The sequence below is a fragment of the Phascolarctos cinereus genome, unplaced genomic scaffold (genome assembly GCF_003287225.1).
Source record: "Phascolarctos cinereus isolate Bilbo 61053 unplaced genomic scaffold, phaCin_HiC Scaffold_1;HRSCAF=81, whole genome shotgun sequence".
NCBI lineage: Eukaryota > Metazoa > Chordata > Mammalia > Diprotodontia > Phascolarctidae > Phascolarctos > Phascolarctos cinereus.
The window spans coordinates 18,231,558-18,251,020 of NW_027555514.1; the positions used below are offsets into that span (position 1 = coordinate 18,231,558).

Sequence of the window (19,463 nt, forward strand, 5' to 3'; positions counted from 1 at the left end):
ATAGAGGGAGCAAGGAGGAGAAAACCTCCTACACGTCTGGCAAATCCTCCGTGGGAAACTTGAGATAAAACCTGGCTGATCCCCACTGGATAAAAAGGGATCCGCAGGCTGAGCTGGCCCCGTGGAAGCTGCGCCAGTGCTGAGGACATCCTCTATCACTGTGGATTAATGGCAGACCGCTGTTGTATGACTTATCTGACAGTACGGACTAATACACATTTCTAACACCTTTTCAGTTTTCCGAAGTACCCCACTTCATAATTACGTCCCTCTTCATTCCAAAAGGCAGCAAATAGAAAACGAAACAAAGTGGAAAATGAAGCACCGTAAATGAAAGAACTATGAGGTCCTGAAAAGGAGAGAACAAAACCCGCCTCCACACAATGAAGAGATTAGGGGTAAACATGAACAAAGTGGCGGAATCTCATGTTTTGGTTTGCTTTTCTGTGTCACAGATGTGAGTATGACCTGAAGCAGGTGAGAAACGACTCATAGAGGAGAAAGGCATCAGTGAAATGCTTCTAAAAATAAATGTGATAAATACAAATTTAAGCGTTTCTCAAGGTAATAATGAAATGTCCAAGTCTTCGGGTCCCAATGACTCATGGACAGTTCAAGCCAGCACAAAATAGGTCCTTCCGCCCCCTAGGGCACATGGCCATTCCTCTCAGGACACCATGTCTCCATCAACTCTCTTCCTGCTGTTTTGCCTGACAAGAATGTCCTCTAACATACACTACGGACAGAGGAGATGGGGATGTCAGGCACCAGGGAGAAGGCTACAGTCCTCATTGCGGTCCTATCATTGGACTGGGAAGGAGGAGCAGAAATGGTTACAGGGGGCTGAGACTCCATCCAGCTCAATCAATTGGCAAGCATTTAATGAAGACACGCTCTGTGCCAGACCCCGTGGAAGGCGCTGAGGGGACAAGGACAAAACAAAATCACTCCTGCCCTCTTCAGATCCAGCAGCCAACTCCAGGTCCTGGGCCAGAACCAACTACATCCTTAGGCAGTGGAAGAACCTGCAGCCGGGTTCTCGTGCTTCTGCTGGCCCTCTCTATAAGATCACACGCGTTTGTCTCCCTGGAGAGGAGGCCAGGAACTATTTCCATCTTGCCATCATCTGCCCAGGACCTAATCCAGTGCCCCGCACACAGGAGAGGCTTTAGAAATGTGCGTTAAGGGGGCAGCTAAATGGCGCAGTGGATAGAGCGCCAGCCTTGAAGTCAGGAGGACCTAAGTTCAAATGTGGCCTCAGACCAAACACCTGGCACTTACTAGCTGTGTGACCCTGGGCAAGTCACTTAACCCTAATTGACTAAAAATTAAAAAAAAAAAAGAAAGAAATGTGTGTTGACCTACAGGAAAATTGAAGGGGAAGGGGACACAGTGGGGGAAGACAGAAGGTAAGGCACATTAGGGGAAGGGGTATTCAGAATGCATGCCATCTTGGGGTGGGGGGAGGAATGAGACGGGGAGAAAATTTGGAACTCAAAATCTTGTGGAAGTAAATGTTGAAAACTAAAAAAGTAATTAATTAATTAAAAAATTTAAATGAGCTGATGAAGTAAATGGAAAAAAAAAAGTAAAAAAATCTGTCCTATCATGCTTTTCAGAAGGTCTAGTTTGCCAGCTGGGGTCAATATTTTGTCCTGAAAAACCCACCACCAAATACTATCATTTGTGCTTCCACATGTCTGAACTCTGTGAAAGCTGCCAAGCACGCAGCCCATTCTGTTCCACACAGGAGGAAGACGAGTCGCTTCTTCTTACTGGGGGACGGACAACGATCTCGGCCACGTCTGAGCTTTGTTCTGCTTTGTTTGTCTTCCGAGATCCTTATACACGCGTCTAGCCTGAATTGTTTACAGACGGAGAATCGCGCCTTCTCCTTCCCTAATCACAGACAGAGTCAAGTTTGAAAAACATTTAACCACACAGACATTTATTAAGCATTAAAAAAAAAGTCTGTTGATCGGCTGACTGATGGTGAAGAACAGCAGATGCCACAGGACCGGTCCCCATTTTTAAAAAGGCAAGAGGATGGGACCTGTAAACTCCATGCCAATAAATCTGACGTGGGTGCTGATAAAGTGCCACACTGCTGCACTGGAGCACGAAAAGAGGATCAGTGGCTCCTGAGAAAGAGAAGACGCTTCATCAAGCTGATGGGGAAGCACGCTTCTTGCCTCTTGACAAAGAGGTGGTGGTCTATAGAGGCAGAACAGCACATACACCTTCAGGCGTGGCCAAGACTGTACCTATTTTGTTCCTGGAGATGGTTCTGTTGGGCAGGGGTTACGAGGAGAGTCATGGGGAAGAAACTAATTATTTTTTAAAAGAACATCAATAAAACATTTAAAAAATCATGCTAAGCTAAGCTTCCCTTTTTCTCCACAGGGTTATTAGACCAGTTGATCAGGGAATGGTTACAAGCACAGTATATTTACATATCAGCCAAGCATTCAACACAGGGTCTTCGGTTATCCTTTGGATAACCAATCAGTTGGTTAAGCCACAAGAATTTATTAGGTGCCTACTATGTGCCAGGCACTGAGGACATGAATGTAAAAAGCCTCTGCCCTCAAGAAATCTCCGTTCTACTAGACTTGAAGAGATTTGAGTTAGATGATGAATTTTGGTGGATTCTAAACTTCTGAATTATATTTTAGGATGGACACTGACAAAGCAGACAGCTCCCAGGAAAGGAACAGGATAATCAAAGGGCTGTACCAGCTGGTCGAAGGAACTGGGTATATTTGACCTGAAGAAGAGAAGCCTTTGAGGGATGTGATAAATGTCTTCAAGTACTGAGAAGGCCGTTGTGTGAAAGAGGGGTGCCACTTCTCCTGTTCAGTCCCAGCTGCAAGAACAAGGAGAGGACACAGAAGATGCCGAGTGTAAGACGAAAGCTTCCTAGCAAGGCAATGTCTCCCAAAAGTAGTAGACGCTCCTGGGGGAAGCCGACAACCCCTCCCGGGAGAGCCCCACACAAAGGCCGGGCTGCTGGGAAGGGGATTCTCATCCCAGGATTAGAAACGTGTCTGGACTACACAGCCATGGAGCCTCTGCCATCTCAGACTCTGGGACTCTGTGCCAGGCCCACAAACAGAATGGGAAGAGGAGGGATCTCGACAAAGGACTGACACCAGACTCGGCTCCAGGAAGGAGAGAGGCAGCCTGCGTGAAGTCATGGGAGCACATGACCAGAAAACATCCCCCAGTTCAGTTTAACTGAAATATGTGTTAAGTTAAAGGGAGGGGGAGAAAACCAGGGTGCAAAGGTAGCCCGGCGCTGCAACAGAAAGGGAGACAAGAGCCTGACTATCGGTGCCCCGAAATGCTTGGGAAAACACCTACGTTCAATCCCATGGGCAACAGCGAGCTGAGGAAGAGCTTCAGGCCTGGGGACACGATCAGTCCTGTGCATTAGGAACCTCATTTTGGCAGACACATGAAGAATGACAAGCAGCCTGGCATAGGAGACAGAAAGTCGGCCTTGGAGCCAAGAAAGCCTGAGGTTAAGGCTGACTTAGATCCAGGCTGGCTGTGTGACCCTGGGTAAGTCAGTTAAATTCTCAGGTCTCTAAGACACAAGCTGCAGGGAAAGAGTCAACCAATATTGGCAAAGGGCATTTCCTCATCTGGGAGTCTCCTGTACCACAGACATCACAGGTTTCATCCCAGGCCCTCATCTGGCCCTTCTGTGGACAGACCAGAGTGAGGAGAAATCGAATGCAGAGACAGACCAGGCAAGAAGTGAGAGGTCCTGAACTAGGGTACTGCCAGTGTGAATGGAAAGGCAAAGGGGACAGAATCATTCTGAAATGATATACTTTGCATAAATGACTGAGCTGTCTACCTAAAAGCCAGTTAACAAAAATCAAGGCAACTCCAAAATTCCCTAAGTGATTACTTTTAGTTTTTTTCATTTCAAAAAATTACATGAAGTTTCCAATAACTGCAGTGACACTACAAGGTATGGTGACTACTGAGCCGTCTGACGATAAACAAACTGACCACACAAAAGCAGACACAGCAAGCTGGCGGTGCGGCTGTCGCAATGCACCCGCTCCTGCCCCAGGCTACTTTATGGCATAGATTCCAACCTTCTGGGACAGCCTCTACCCACCCTGTCACAAAGGGCTGGGGGCACAGCAATCTGCTTTGTTTCACATAAATGGAGAGTCTGGGAAAGCAAGAGTTCCACAACAATCCTTGAGACAAGGGGCAGGGGAAGGAGATGCCCTAGGTTCTCCTAAAGCCAGGAGGGGCAGCTGCTGCTGCTTCAGACAGACAGGCAGGCAGATAGGCAGACAGGAAGACAGACAGGCAGGCAGACAGGCAGGCAGATATACAGGCAGGCAGAAAGACAGGCAGGCAGGAAGATAGACAGACAGGCAGACAGCCAAGCAGGCATCTCAGTGTAGCTGCTACTCACCACCAGAAACAGGGCCATCCATTAAAACCGCCCCCATCTTTTCCACATCCTTTGCCAGCTCTTTCGACACTGCAGGGTCAATTGTACTGGAATCTATTAATAACGAACCCTTCTTCACTTTCCTAAGAAATACATTAAAAAAGTCTGTTATTTTCTGTCGTGAATGGATACTTCACATTAAAAACACACAGCATTAGCCCTTTTGCCAATCATTCCAAAGCAACAAAGCAGTTTAAGCCAAATCAAAGGGTGCCCCCCAACAACGGGCTATTCCCCCATTCTCTGAAAAGAAGAAAGAAACAGACAAGCACATAAACAACAGGAGCAAGAAGTCTCACTGATGTGGGTTTTAAAAAAAGCGAGATGATATGGTCATCACCAAAGTCAGCACAAACGAGGCAAATAAGTTTCTTTGCCCTACATCAGCTACATGTACAAATTTCATATCGCTATATACAGTTTCTCCTAGATAAACTACACAAGATAGTGAGACAGAGAGAAAAAGATTCAGAGACAGAGACACAAGGAGACTGAGGGAGGGAGGGAGAGGAAGAGACAGAGAAAAGAAGAGTAGAGAGAGAGGAGGGGGAGAGGAGGCGGAGGAAAGGGAAGGGGAAGGGAGAGAGGGAGAGGGAATGAGCAAGAGAGCCTGCCTACTCCCTTCGACACAGCAGCAGCCTCCTTTTACTTCGGGCACTACAGCTTTTTTGAAATGATAACAAAACCAATTGGCTGAAAGGGGAAGTAACAGGCAAATAACTCTGGGGATCACATAGACAGTCATCGTTTTTTTTTTCATTCTCCTTGATGAATTAACATAAAAAGGGATAAGAAAAAAAATCCTTCACTTCCACTGCGTTTCTCCCTTGCACGCACGTCGCCTTTCTCTAACTGCAGAGGGGCCGCTAGGGGGCGCGCAGTGTACAGAAGCCCGAGTTCAACTCCAGCCTCAGACAGTTACCGGCTGAGGGGCCCTGAGCAAGAGACTTTTAAAAAAATAACCCCTGTATGCCTCCGTTTCCTCTGTAAAATGGGGCTAATAAGAGCCCTCCCTGCTGCTGTGTGGGGAGGATAAAAGCAGATCATATTTGCCATGAGCTTGGGAAATCTTGAGTGCAAGCTGCTATTATTAACAGAAATAAAAGCAGAATATTTCTCTTCAAGTAATTCCCATTGATCCATTGCTATTAATGACAAGACAAGATTGCAATGCCTTTGTCCAGTGCCCAGAAATCCCTTCCCTCCCTCATTAGCTCAGGGCTATCACCTTCCTTTCTGGCCAGGGAAGGGCCAGAGCCCCTGATATAGGTAGGATGTGACAAGCTTAAGAACCAAAACTATTTTCACCAAGAATTCAAAAGACTTCACATCCAATTATACAATGTAAGTTAAGGCAAATGGAATCTTAGACAAAATTTGGTTTGATAAACTCCTCTAGAACACACTTGCTCTGTATCTACAGGGCTACCCAAACTAGACTGCGCAATCTACAACATATTATTTAGTTAGTTTTAGTTTGCAACACTCACTTTTATAAGATTTCGAGCTCTAAATTTTTCTCCCTTCCTTCCCCCCAAGACCTCATGTAATCTGATATAGGCTATACACGTATGATCATAGTAAATATATTTCCACATTAGTCATGTTGTGAAAGAAGAATCAGAATAAAAGGGGAAAACGCGAGAAAGAAAAGAGAAAATAGTCTGCTTTGATCTGCATTCGGACTCCATAGTTCTTTCTCTGGACGTGGATAACATTTTCCAGCATGAGTCCTTTGGAACTGTCTTAATGTACAGTATTTTAAAAAATATGTTGTAAGGACACTTTGTAAAGAAACGTAATAAATGTTTTGCCTTGTTTTTCAGTCAAAAATATCCACTTTCCCTTTCATTCACAAGTCTTAGACTTCAATATAAATTCTACTGTTACGTAGAACAATTCTTGGAACAATCTTTCCTCAAATGTTGAGGGGCAAATTACTACTTGGCTGCAGAACTCTGACAATCTTTTCAGACTGGGTGTCAGAAGCACCCTTCAGTGCAAGTGAGAGAAGAGACCCCCACTGTTCAGGTTTAACATATATATCAATTAGTGAAACTTCACAAAATGCACATTAGCAAGAGGGGAAATATAAACAACCCTAAGCAGGAAGGCCAATGGCCACAGTATGAGAGCATATCCTCAAGATACCTTCCAATGTAATCTCGATAGTTACTTTATTAATTCTCTGATATTAATTACAAACTTTTACCTCCAAAGTCTACCAACTCCTGACATTTTAAAGCCAACTAGAAAACTCGGAGAACTCCACAGACTGGAGCCTTCCAGTTAAGCCATCACCAGGCATTTCTCAGTCTTTGCCGGACTTCCATGGTAGAGCTCAAATTTGAGAAGGAAGAAGTGGGTGAAGCCAGAAAGCAATCACCAGCGAGGACAGCAGCACTGTCCTGATGACTACAAACACCAGACAGATGGTGGCAAGAAAACAGAGGAGCCACACAACCCAGTGAAAATGGGATCTGTGCATTTGCAAGGGTTCAAAAACTTTGGCCTAGATGATAAATTCCTGAATGAATACTTTCTCCCTCAAAAAAGTACTTCCTGTAAGTGTGACCTCCCATGGGCCCTCAATAAATATTAACTAACTTTGATGATCCCAATAGTTATCAGTGTTTAATAGAAACTCTACATTCAACTTCTTTCATCTCAAACATATGAATAGTATTAAGAAAGCTTTAACATATTATTAAATTTTTATTAAATATTAATATTTATTGTATATTGTATTATATAATAGTATATAAAATATTAGCATTAATTTAAATTTAAATTAAATAATTAATGAAGATTATTAAATATGCAAATAGTAGCAGGCAGACTATTCAAAAGAGCTAAAGTAACAGACATAAGAGAAAGAAATACAAAACCAAGCCTATTTCAGATTGCACGCTGTCTTAGGGAGGAGGGAGGGGAAGGAGGGAAGGGGAGAAAATTTAAAACTCCAAAGCTTACGGAAGTGAATGATGAAAACTAAAAATAAATTAATTAATTAAAAAATAAAATCAAAAGTAAAAAAAAGAAACAAAAACATCCAAAGAGAGTTGTGAGGGAGTGAGTGGTAAAACTAAAATTCCTGTTAAAAAACAAAATAAACAAACAAAAACACAGGAAAATTCTCCCGAAAGAAATAGAAAAACATAATACATATGTTGTTAATGGTTCAAAGGAAGAATCTGAAAGCTCCATCAGAACATGCAGATACATACTTGAGAATCCCATTAGGTCCCGTGTAAACTTCTAACACATTACTGCTGGTAGGCAGCATTGTAATAATTCGGTCTGCTTTCTCTGCTACATCTGCTGGGGAAGACACCACCTTTAAAAAAAATTATACAAGTCATTATTTTAAATGTAAAACACGCACACAGCATTAGGCCTGCTCTAAAATTAAAGCTCAGACAGTTGCTAGAACACAATTATGCGCAATTACAGTTACTCTGACAAAAGGTAATAATTAAGATAGTTAGATAAACACATATGCCTATTTTGAGATAACAAAAAAAAAAACAACCCACGACTTCACTGTCTAAAAGATACATTCCTTCTATTCCTACAAATCCCATTTCTATGGAATCAAAGTGCACTGTTTACTTTAAGAAGTGTGAAGGGAGCTATGGGGGAAAGGGCAAACCATAGCGGTCTTGGGAACAGACACACGAATTCTCACGGGTTCCTCCGGCTTAATGCCTTAGACTACAAACTCACTGGTATATACTTTGGCTGGCTAAAGAAAACATTCTAACACGTCAGGCAGAGCAGCCCAAATGCATTACTGACAATGTGGGTTTGTGGGAAGCCAAAGGAAACCAAAGGGAAGGGGGAGGAGGACATCCTTGAGCCAAGGCCTCTAGCCAGCTCCCTGCCAGCCTGTATCCTCTTCTAGCAAACAGAATCCCACAGAGTGACACAAGAATAAATTTGAAGGCAAGAATAATATGGAGGAAGGGTCAGGCCAAAAGAGAAGCATTCATTACCAAGCCAATGAGACTAAGAGGGTGATCGACCACCCTTACGCATAACTGGGTTGGAACAAAAGAGCACGGTGCCCCCTCAAGAGAATGGAAGCTTCTTGAAAACAGGGGCTGTTTCATTTTTGCATTTCAGTCACTCAATGAACATTTAAGCACCTGTTATCAACCAATCCATAAGCATTTCATAAGGCTTATTACTGACAAGCACCATGCCAGATGCTAAGGATATGATCAATCAACATTTATTAAGCGCCTACTATGTGCCAGGCACTGTGCTAAGCATTGGAACCCAGAACTGAGCCAGTCCCTGACCACAGGAAGTTTCTATCCCACCATGGTAGATAATATGTGCATACATTAAGTCTGTGTAAAATAAACGGGCAGCTTTGGGAGTATGGCCCTCGCGGTCAGAAGAATCTAGAAAGATTTTGTGCAGAGAGTGTCTGAGCTGAGCTTTGAAGGAAAAGAGGGATTCTAAGAGGCTGAGATAAGGACGGGATACCCAGGTTTGGGCGGTGGAGTCCACAAGGGCAGGAGGGCAGGAAGTGGAGAAGTGCAGGTGAGGAACAGCAAGGAATCCAGCCATAGCATGAAAAATGGATAGGCTAGAAAAGTGGGATGGAATGCAGTGCCGAGGCAAGGAAGAGAGGACAAAGTACAGGCGTGGGAAGAGTAGAGGACAGGACAGAGAGGGGCACCTGGGCAGATGAAGCCACTTCAGAGTTCTTAATCACATCAGCAGGACGATCATGGTTGACTCAGAACAAGATATGACCAGTCTGCTAAAGGGACAAAGAAGCAACAGCCCATGGTCCCTCTGCTCAAGGGTCTTACAATTTAGCAAAGCGGACAGTAACAGCAGCTCACATTTACAGAGTTTACAAAGCATTCTCCTCACAAAGTTTATTATTCCTAAAAGTCAGAAATGGAGGTTTGAAAATCGGTTAAGTGATTTGCCCAGGGTTACCCAAGGCCTCAACCGAAGAGTATATAGTTCTTCCCACTCCAGCATACTTCCATGCACACAACACAAAACAAAACAAGCCAGACATTCCATTATACTACACTACTACATGCAAAGCGCTCTGAGAATTCTAAGGTGAGAATCATCATTTATGACCAGGAGCAGCAGGCAAAGCTTTCCAGGGAAAGCTTTTCGAGTTGGGTGGGTTCTGAAGATCGGGTGCATTTTAAGAGGCAAACAGGTAAAAGGGGCATAAGCAAGGGGGTACATGGCTGTCATGGGGAATAGCATGAGCAAAGGTGGAACCTTTAGGGTAGAGAACACGTGAGAGGGAAGGAGTAAAACTACAAAGGTATGCTGCAGGGAGATTGAGAGGGCCTCGAATGGCAGACTAAAGAGCGTGGACTGCTTTTATAAGTAGAAAGTCATCTGGTAGGCAATGAGGTACCATTCGTTTTTGAGCATGCTGGTTTTCAAAAAGGCAGAGGAACTAGAGTCAAAATTGCCAACATTCACTGGATTATGGAAAAAGCAAGGAAGTTCCACAAAAACATCTACTTCTGCTTCACTGACTACACTAAAGCCTTTGACTGGGTGGATCACAATACAATGTGGCGAGTCCCCAAAGTAAGTCCTCTTATTTGTCTCCTGAAGAAACTGTATGTGGGTCAAGAAGCAACAGTTAGAACCAAACATAGAACAACTGATTGGTTTAAGATTAGCAAGGGAATATGCCACCTTATTTAACTCATACAGAGTATATTATGCAAAATGCCAAGCTGGATGAATCAAAAGCTGGAATTAGGGTTGCCGGGAGAAATATCAACAGTGTCATACATGTAGATGATGCCACTCTATGGCAGAAAGTGAAGAGGAAGTAAGAAGCCTCTTGATGAGGGTGAAAGAGGAGAGTGTAAAAGCTGGCTTGAAGCCTAACATCAAAAAAACGAAGATTTGGCAACTGGCCCCATCACTTCCTGGCAAACAGAGGGAGAAGAAATGGAAACAGTGTCAGATTCTTTCGCTCAAAGGCCACTGCAGACAGCAACTGCAGCCATGAAATGAAAAGACACTTGCTCCTTGGAAGGAAAGCTGTGGCAAATCTGAACAGCAGACTAAAAAGCAGAGACATCACCTTGCTGAACAAGTTCCACACGATCCAAGCTACAGTTTTCCCAAAAGCAACGTACAGCTGTAAGAGTTGGACTGCAAAGCTGAGCACCGTAGAATCAACACTTTTGAACTGTGGTGCGAGAAAACACTTTCAGAGTCTCTTGGACAGCAAGGAGATCCAACCAGTCAATTCTTAAAGAAATTAATTCACACTATTCACTGAAAGGTCAAATAATGAAGGTAAAACTTAAATACTTTGGCCACATAATAAGAACACAGGACTCACTGGAAAAGGCCTTGATGTTGAGAAAGACTGAAGGCAAAAGGAAAAGGGGGAGACAGAGGATGAGACGGATAGACAGTGTGGAAACAATGAACGTGAGCTTGGACAGACTTTGAGAGAGAGTGGAGGACAGAAGGGCCTGGCGCACTGTGGTTCATGGGGTCACGAAGAGTCAGACATGACTGAACAACTGAAGAACAACAGTGGAATGACACAATAAGGAAGATAAATATGGCAGCTGGTGTACAGGATGAATGTCTGCTGCTGCAGACCACCTTACACTGAGCTTAAAGCCTACCACCTGGGTGGCACATTAGCATACCGTTGTTCAAACTGTGAGTGAACTGGTCCTGCTATTCCAGAAAGCAATGGGGAGTTTTCTTAAAAAAGTGACTAAGATGTCTATATGCTTTGGCCTAGAGATCCCACTGTTAACCTCATACCCTAATAAGGTCGAAGATAAAAAGGGCCCATATACACTAAACTATTTACATCAGCACTCTTTGTAGTAGAAGCAATTAGATGTCCATAACTTAGAGAACAGCCAACAGATTGTGAGACGTGAATATGATGGATTAGTACTGCACTGTAGGAAATGATGAATATGAAGAATTTAGAAAAGCAAAGGAAGACTTACATGAACTGATGCAGTATGAAGTGAGGGGAATCAGGAAAATAATATGCCCAGTGACTATGACGATGGAAATGAAAAGAACCAAAAACACTGAAACTGAATGCTGTCAAATTGTAAAGGCCAAATATTGGCTCAAAGGCAGGGATATGAGAATGCACACCCCTCCCTTCCTTGTAGAGATGGGACACTACCGGTGTGGAACACTGCACATAATGCTGAACTTGCTTAGCTTTGTTAAACTCTTTTTTTTCTTTGTTATAAGGAATTGTTCTCTGAGGGAGGAAGGAGGAAGGTCATACTGGGAAACTAAGGTGATGCAAAAATAAAAGGCATTAATAAAGATTTTTTAAAAGAAATGAATATCAGGGCAGCAAGGTGGCGCAGCTGATAGAGCACCAGCCCTGGATTCAGGAAGACCTGAGTTCAAATCTGGCCTCAGACACATAACACTTACTAGCTGTGTGACCCTGGGTAAGTCACTTAACCTACTGCCTAACAAGAAAGAAAGAAAGAAAGAAAGAAAGAAAGAAAGAAAGAAAGAAAGAAAGAAAGAAAGAAAGAAAGAAAGAAAGAAAGAAAGAAAGAAAGATCATAGAAAAACAAAGGGCATGGATTTTTTTTAATGATGCCAGAATGGGCTTAAAGGCCCTCTTGATGGTAAACTTTAAGACTACCTTAATTTTCTCAGTTTTTAATTAACTCCTTTTCATTTCCAACACCTTGACCAAGGCATTGTGTACTGAATAGTGCACTAGATTACTAGGAAGGGCAGGGGATGACCTCCCCATCCTCTGCCCAAAGGTCAGGTACCAACCAGGTCATAACTCCTCCTAGCTCTCAAACCTTCCTGACTCTGATGCCCTGAGCTTATCCCTCCTAGACTACAGATACCCTGTAGCATCTGTTACAAGCAACAGCAGCACGGCACAAAGGACATCCTCAGCGTCACCCAGTCCCAAACAGCACTCCCTGGGACTCCAAGGAGTTCTAACTCCTAGAGAGTTTGGAATGGTAGGCGTGAACCAGCAGGGAGGTTGGGCAAGAGGACAAAACTTTGTGCAGTAGAAAGAACAATGGTTCTACACCCACTGGTTCTGCTGCTTAATTTCTCTGGGTAAGATGAGGCCACGTGAATTCCCACTCGGGGCCCCAGTTCTTCCTCTGTAAAATAAAGGAGTTCAGTTAGATGGTGTCTAATTAATTTTTCATCTTCTCAGGCTAACAGACCATCAAGACGCCAAGGTCCCAAGAAGCTGTCCAGGATAATTAGGTCCAGAGCACTAAATTTCCTGAGATTCACAGATTCCCACAGCAGTACTCTCCAAGGCTTGCAGAAAACTCTAGCATGGCCTGCTTTCCGAACCTACAGATTGCCACTGAAGGCCTGGTGGAGGAAGAAGAATTTCACCTTATTCAGTCCTCTAAAAGATAATAAACAATCAGTGTACCTTATCTAAACGTACCTGAATCTCAGTGTGCAGATTCCCTCAACTCAGACTCAATACCCTGACACTGGGTCAAGCCTGGTTGGAATTTCTTTTTTTAATGGGAAACTGGGGATGGAGGTGGCACAGTGGATGGAGCACTGGACCTGGAGTCAGGAAGACTCATCTTCCTCATTTCAAATCTGGCCTCAGACACTTCCTAGCTATGTGACCCTGGGCAAGTCACTTCACCCTATTTGCCTCAGTTTCCTCATCTGTCAAATGAGTCGGAGAAGGAAATGGCAAACCACTCCAGTATCTTTGCCAAGAAAACCCTAAATGGGGCCACAAAGAGTCAGATGTGACTGAGACAACTGAATAACAACAAAGGGGGTGAGGAAGGGGAGGGGAGAAATAGAAGGAGGGAATGGGAGGGGAAAGAGGAAGAAGAGGAGAACAGGGAGGGAGAGGAATAAGAGGGGAAAGGGGAGAGGGAGGAGGAACTCTGCCATGACATCATGGATTCCCTACAAAGGCAACTTCCCAGACACTGCCTGGGATTCACTTTCACTGGCCAGATACTGGCCAGCACCCACAGCAGGTGTGGAACACAGAGAAGCTGGGAGGAGACGGATAAGGCCAGTCCACAGCAAGGTGGGGGAGGTTCTTCACAGAATAAATGCCCTTAATAAAAGGATCTGTTCTGTAAAATCTGGACTCAGTCAAAAGGCTGCACCCAAGGACCTAGAAGGCTGCCTCGAGGCAGCAGGTTCCCCACCCCTGGCCCAGAGTAAGAATCATGCCAGTGTGATTCCAGCTCCTTCTTTGCTACCAGAAAAATGACCACCAGAGCCAGGAGCAGCTTGATGGGGAGATCACTAAAAGGAGATGTCCCCTGTGCATGGCTGAGGGTTATTTAGAAAACCTGTGTTGCCCTTTCTAGACAAAATAGTCACTTAAGCAAAGTTCAGTGTTTTGGCACTCAACCTTAGATTCCATGTAAGCCCAAAGGGGCCAAGAATTTGGCAAAAAAGCTGGCCATGCCCTCGTTAAACCTCCCACTCCAGTGGTTTTCAAATCACTAAAAGTACTGACGTCTGCCACTGTTTCAAAACTGCAAAGCACTTGGAACACCGTGAAACCTCTGTGCCGACATCCTGAAGCACGCGGCCAATGTGGCGGAGCCCACGAGGCCAAAGGCTTTTCAATTTCTCATTTCACAAGACCCGAGAGGGTGCCAGATTAAAACCCAGGAGAATTACTGAACCAAACATCTTTAACCTTACAACTTGAGAACAACAAAACAGTTTCCAAGTTTTTTAAAGGGAAACCAAAGGGAAGGAGAATCTAAGCTTAACTGGGCCAGGCAACTCTCCCAGAAAGGCCTACATACTTTTCTGACCCTTAGGGACAAAGAGCAAAAGGTCTGTGGAAACCCCACGCCCTAAAAGCCAGGCCTACTTCTTCAGGACTGGGCCTTAAAAGGAACCATCAGTAACTCCCAAAAACCAATGGGGTGAGAAGGAGGAATGAACATTTTTTTTTAAAACAAGTTATGGCCCGGTTTATTAAAGAATACTTTTGTACAGTTTACTTTTCACTGGTCTGTTCTGGCATGCTTCTAATGATGTCAGAATCACCTGGATCAATGATAGCCAGTGTACACACTCTGTAGTCCTTCCCACATGCTGTACCCAATTCAATGTTATTGCCGCTGTAGTGATGTATGCCAGTTTTGGCCAACATGGCGTAATATTCAATCTCTGATTTCCTCAAGGCTGGGCAGTTGTTGGCTAAGATGACTAATTTGGCTTTGCCTTGTCTGATCATTTTCAGGGTCTATTTGTAACCTAGTACGTATTTGCCGCTTTTCGTGACCAGCTGGAGCCTCGAGTTGATGGACTCCAGCGACTTTTTCATCTTCTTTGCGGCCACCATCTTCCTGCCTGCTGTGCGGGAGGACCCTCAGCCAGAGACCTGCCGCCAAGATGGCCGGAAAGCGAGAAAAGAGGAATGAACATTTTAAACAAGCTGCCTCCCAAATGGTTCTCCTGGTTTGGTTTTAAGTTGTAATTCTTCTTCTTTCAGACATTCTAAAATTTAAATTCAATTGAAATTCTTGTCCAAGGTCCTTGGAAGTTGCTGCCAGCCATGAAAAAAAGATAAAGACATTGGAAAAATACACTATTTACCATACACTTCTCTCCCCACCCTCCACTTGATTCACACACAACTTCTGGCTTTGTGATGGCTAGTCCAGGCAGTCTTCCACATCGGGGTAAGGGTCCTGAGCCACCTAACACTGAAGGAGAAAGTTCTATGACACTTGATAACTGAGAAGAACCTCGCTTGTGTACAACACAAGCAGTCTTCCAATTCAGCAATCCCTGCCCTTTGGGCTAGAATTTTCTCTATCTTTTCTCTGCCTTCCAGCCACTAGTATATCTCAGCCCTTCACAGGCTTACACTGATCCTGTGAGCACCGACTCTGGCTCACTCACTATATAAGCTTCTCCTTTCTGTTCCTAAATTCACTGAGTGACTCTTCACAGATGCTTCGATGTAGTGTACACTTGTACTGTGGTACCGAAGCGCTGCTGTGGTATATAAGCTGCTACCCAACCACTCACCCACAGCCAAGAGCCTGAGGACCATCCAAATGGGCATTATTCAAAGTGGGGAGAAGATGGACCAAAGGTATGTTCTGGTGACAGGCATTAAATCAAAATAAAATGTCCAATCATGTTTTTGGGGTTTTGGGGGTTTTTTTGCTTTATGGTGAAGCAATCAGGGTTAAATTACTTGCCCAGGGTCACATAGCTAATGTGTCAAGTTTCTGAGGCCAAATTTGAACTCAGGTCCTCCTGACTCCAGAGCCTGTGCTCTATCTACTGTACCATCTCGCTGCCCCAAAATTCTATTTATCTTCTTAAGTTTTTTGTTTTTTTTTTCTTGGTGAGGCAATCAGGATTAAGTCTTGCCTAGGGTCACACAGCTAGTATGTATCATGTGTCTGAGGCCGCATTTGAACTCAGGTCCTCCTGACTCCAGGGCTGGTGCTCTATCTACTGCACCACCTAGCTGCCCCCAATCACATTTTAACATGGAAATAAATGCATAATTGAGAAGCTATATTCTTGACCAAGGATCAAAGGAAAACATTTAATCAACCCTCAATTATGACAGGATCAAAGAATCTGAGAGTGGGATGCGACTTCAGGGCCACTTGGTCCAAGCAGTACAAGAAAAGGAATGCTCACTATGACAGCCATCCGGAGCCTGTCTGAAGACCTCCAAGGAGGAAGGACTCCCCAGCTCTGGAGGCAGCTCTCCGGCAGTTCCACAAATGGTCTTCTGAAGTCTTTCCTGACATGAAGCCTAAGTCTGGCAATTTGTCCCTTTCACTGTCCATGGTCCTATCTAAACAAAGCTCATTCCTGCTCCATATGACATTCCTACAGATATCTGGAGACAACTATCACTATACGAAGTGCTGTGTCTGCCTTAAGGTGCTATATAAATGGGAGCTACTACTGCTATTACTATTACAGAAAAAAATAACTGTCGTAGCTCAGATAGAAATGCCCTGGGACAAACCTCTATTCTACTCCATTTATTTGTATGTAATGGTTAATATGTACATTTGCGTCTATGTGTATGTATATATGTAATATTATATTTATTATAGATTATATAGAGATATATGCAGACGTATCATAGGTGGATAAAACAGCACCTTTGGAACAATGTCCGTAGCAGAGAGGATGCTGGGAATAACATCTACACCACATCATATCTGAATTTTGAGCGTTTTTTACGGCTTAGAAATTGTGAGTATTTTGGTACAGCAACATCTCTTAAATTCTTGTTTTTGAGTGTTTCCGTACCAATGTTCTGTGGGCAACTGGAGGCAGCTTAATCTGTCACAATGTTGCAGTTTCAAAACAATTTATGGTTGAATTCTCAAGGATATTTTGAGGCCTTTAAGAGGATTGGTCCTCTATTAGTTTACAAAGATACTGAGCATCTGAGGTATAATTCCAGGTACCACAACATATCTTGCTAGGAATTCAGTGGATACTAAATTTTTGCAGCCTGCAATGATGTGCTGCAAAGTTATAAACATTTCTTTTCATCATCTACATTTATCATTAAATCTGGGCTCTTTCAGGAAAACCCTTCTGTAATTTCTCGTGGTGATGACCTGGTCTTGAACTGACATCATAAGCCTCTCCATTTCGATGAACAAATCTGTATGATTCAGCTATTTTTTTCTAGGCCTCTCTGTCACCATATCAGTGACTGAGTTAATGCTAATGGTGCTCATGGAAGGCATTTTGATTCTCTTCTTCAATTCTAGCAATTTTATTTATTATTACACCTCCATGTGGAGCCAAATGACTTTCAGTTCCAGTGGCATGTCATCAACCTTTATTAATTAGGATGATTATTGTATGTCCTCAGTAGAATGCGAGCTCCATGAGGGCAAGAGCTGTCTTATTTGTGTCTTCATAGCCTCAGCTCCTTCTACAAAAGCACTTACTAACTATTGGACAAACTGAATTTAACATCAGAGAACAGAGTAACCAACTGTGTAGAATTGTTTCACATAAGACTATGAGACTGCACGCTAACTATACCCCAGAGCAGCACAGTTTAAAGACACCAATAAGCTAGAATGGGTCAACAAGAAGGCAACCAAACGGGTCAAGTGTCTAGAGTCTGTTACACGAGGAATGCCTGGAAGAAGTGGGGATGTTCTGCCCAGAGAAGAGACAGCCGGGGGGGGGGGGCGGAACAACAGGATTCCTGTTATCTCCAAGGCTTTCAGATTTGTCCTGCTTGGCCTCAGAGGAAAGAATTGGGTAATGGGCAGAAGCTGAAAAGAGGCCAACTGAGGCTGAAATGGGGAAAGCCCTCCTACCACTGAGAGCAGTCCAGAAGGGAAGGGCCCACTTCTGGGGGTGATGGGCTTCTCACTGAACACTTGTCAGGCATGGACTGGACCAAATGACTGCTGGGCCCCTTCCAGTCTCAAATTCTATGCTTCACCGATATCATTAGTTCTACACTAAATTATACAGAACACAACATCATAAAACATGGCATAGAGTTCTGATTTTCTTCACTATTCCTGTCGTATTTTCCCTACGATGGATCAGAGGGTAAAAGAATCTTCACATCCACATCACAGAATTCACAAGGATTTGTGGAGGAGGGGGAGATTTCACAGGCATTTTTCAGGGGACTTTGGGGAAGGCGTGGAGTCTGGTTGATCAGCATTTGAGAACCTGAATGAGGCAGAAGCATTCTGCTCTCTGCCTTCTGCTTGATGGGAATCCCAACATAAAAGAATCAGCACTATGTTCAGTTGTTTTTCCTCCCACATTAAAAACAGAAAGTCAGTTTTCTTCACCTAATACGTGACGTTATAAAAAGCATCTCGGGGGCCGCTAGGTGGCACGGTGGATAGAGCACCGGCCCTGGAGTCAGGAGGACCCAAGTTCAAATCTGACCTCAAATACTTACTAGCTAGCTATGTGAGCCTGGGCAAGTCTCTTAACTTCCACTGCCTCCAAAATAAAATAATAAAAATAAAAAGCATCCCTTTAAGCACACAACAGTCTTAATTTTCACTGAATGTTTTCACCCTGTAATCCCTCAGTCGGTGATTGTGTCACACATCAAAACACTCCAGCCTCTGGCCTGAACAGCAGCCAGACTCCAGAGGTGCCGCACACTGACAAAACCATCTCTTCAAACCTCGGCCCCAAGTTCTGTTCTGGATTGCAACTGTCACTACAGCACTAGTGGGGGCTTTCCCCCTTCTCCTTTTAAAGTCCTTTTAAAGGATTTTTAGGAATTTACTATAATCTACAGGAATTAAGGTAATGAGCCTTTGAAAAACTAACTTATCCTAATTCATGCATTTCCCTTTAAAAGTAGGTCCTAGAGAGCCCACTAGACCTCAGGCTCCCTTTCTACCTCAGACTAAGGGGAAAGGGTTGCTTTAGATAATTTAGATTACCATAATTAGATAAGTTAGATAAATTTAAATAATCATAATTATATAAATATGAGCAGGATCCACCTGGAATGTCACGTGGGAACATATTTTAAACCTCCACAAAGAAGAAAAAGCACCCTCAACCCCCATGTAACACTAACAAAAAAAATACATCCCAAATATAGGATGAGTTTATTTCACTCAGTAGAAAATGCATTTCAACGATGCCATAAATAGTTAAGACAACTCTCTTTCCCTTTTTGGTAAGTCTTACCTCATCAAAAATCTCATCAGTTCTCCAAACTAAATACTAGCTTATACTTGAGATGCCCCTGCAGTAAAAAGGCACACGGTGGCTAGGGAACCGATGCTCTCCTCTGGAGGCTCCCCACTTCACCAGGGCATGTATTCCCAAGTTCTAGTACCAACTTAGGCTTGAAGCCCCCTTGAGAGAGGGGTGCACCATCAGACCTACACTTAAGGAAAATCACTTTGGCAGCAGCGCTGGAACTAGATCAGTGTGAAAAGAGACTTAGGCAAGTGCAAGGGTCTGGGTGAGGAGG

At 43.8% G+C, this 19,463-nt stretch overlaps 1 protein-coding gene and 1 pseudogene across 1 annotated transcript in view; both read right to left on the reverse strand.

Moving 5' to 3' along the window:
• The window catches only part of HIBADH (3-hydroxyisobutyrate dehydrogenase), a 153,123-nt gene that overhangs the window by 114,996 nt on the left and 18,664 nt on the right, over nucleotides 1-19,463 (reverse strand). Inside the window, exons 3-4 of the mRNA XM_020993392.2 lie at nucleotides 7,711-7,820; nucleotides 4,445-4,566 (exon numbers count right to left, since the gene is read on the reverse strand). Of these exons, the coding sequence (XP_020849051.1) occupies nucleotides 4,445-4,566; nucleotides 7,711-7,820 (232 nt within the window). The remainder of the gene's footprint in view (nucleotides 1-4,444; nucleotides 4,567-7,710; nucleotides 7,821-19,463) is intronic.
• LOC110213148 (large ribosomal subunit protein eL30 pseudogene) lies at nucleotides 14,436-14,916 on the reverse strand (annotated as a pseudogene).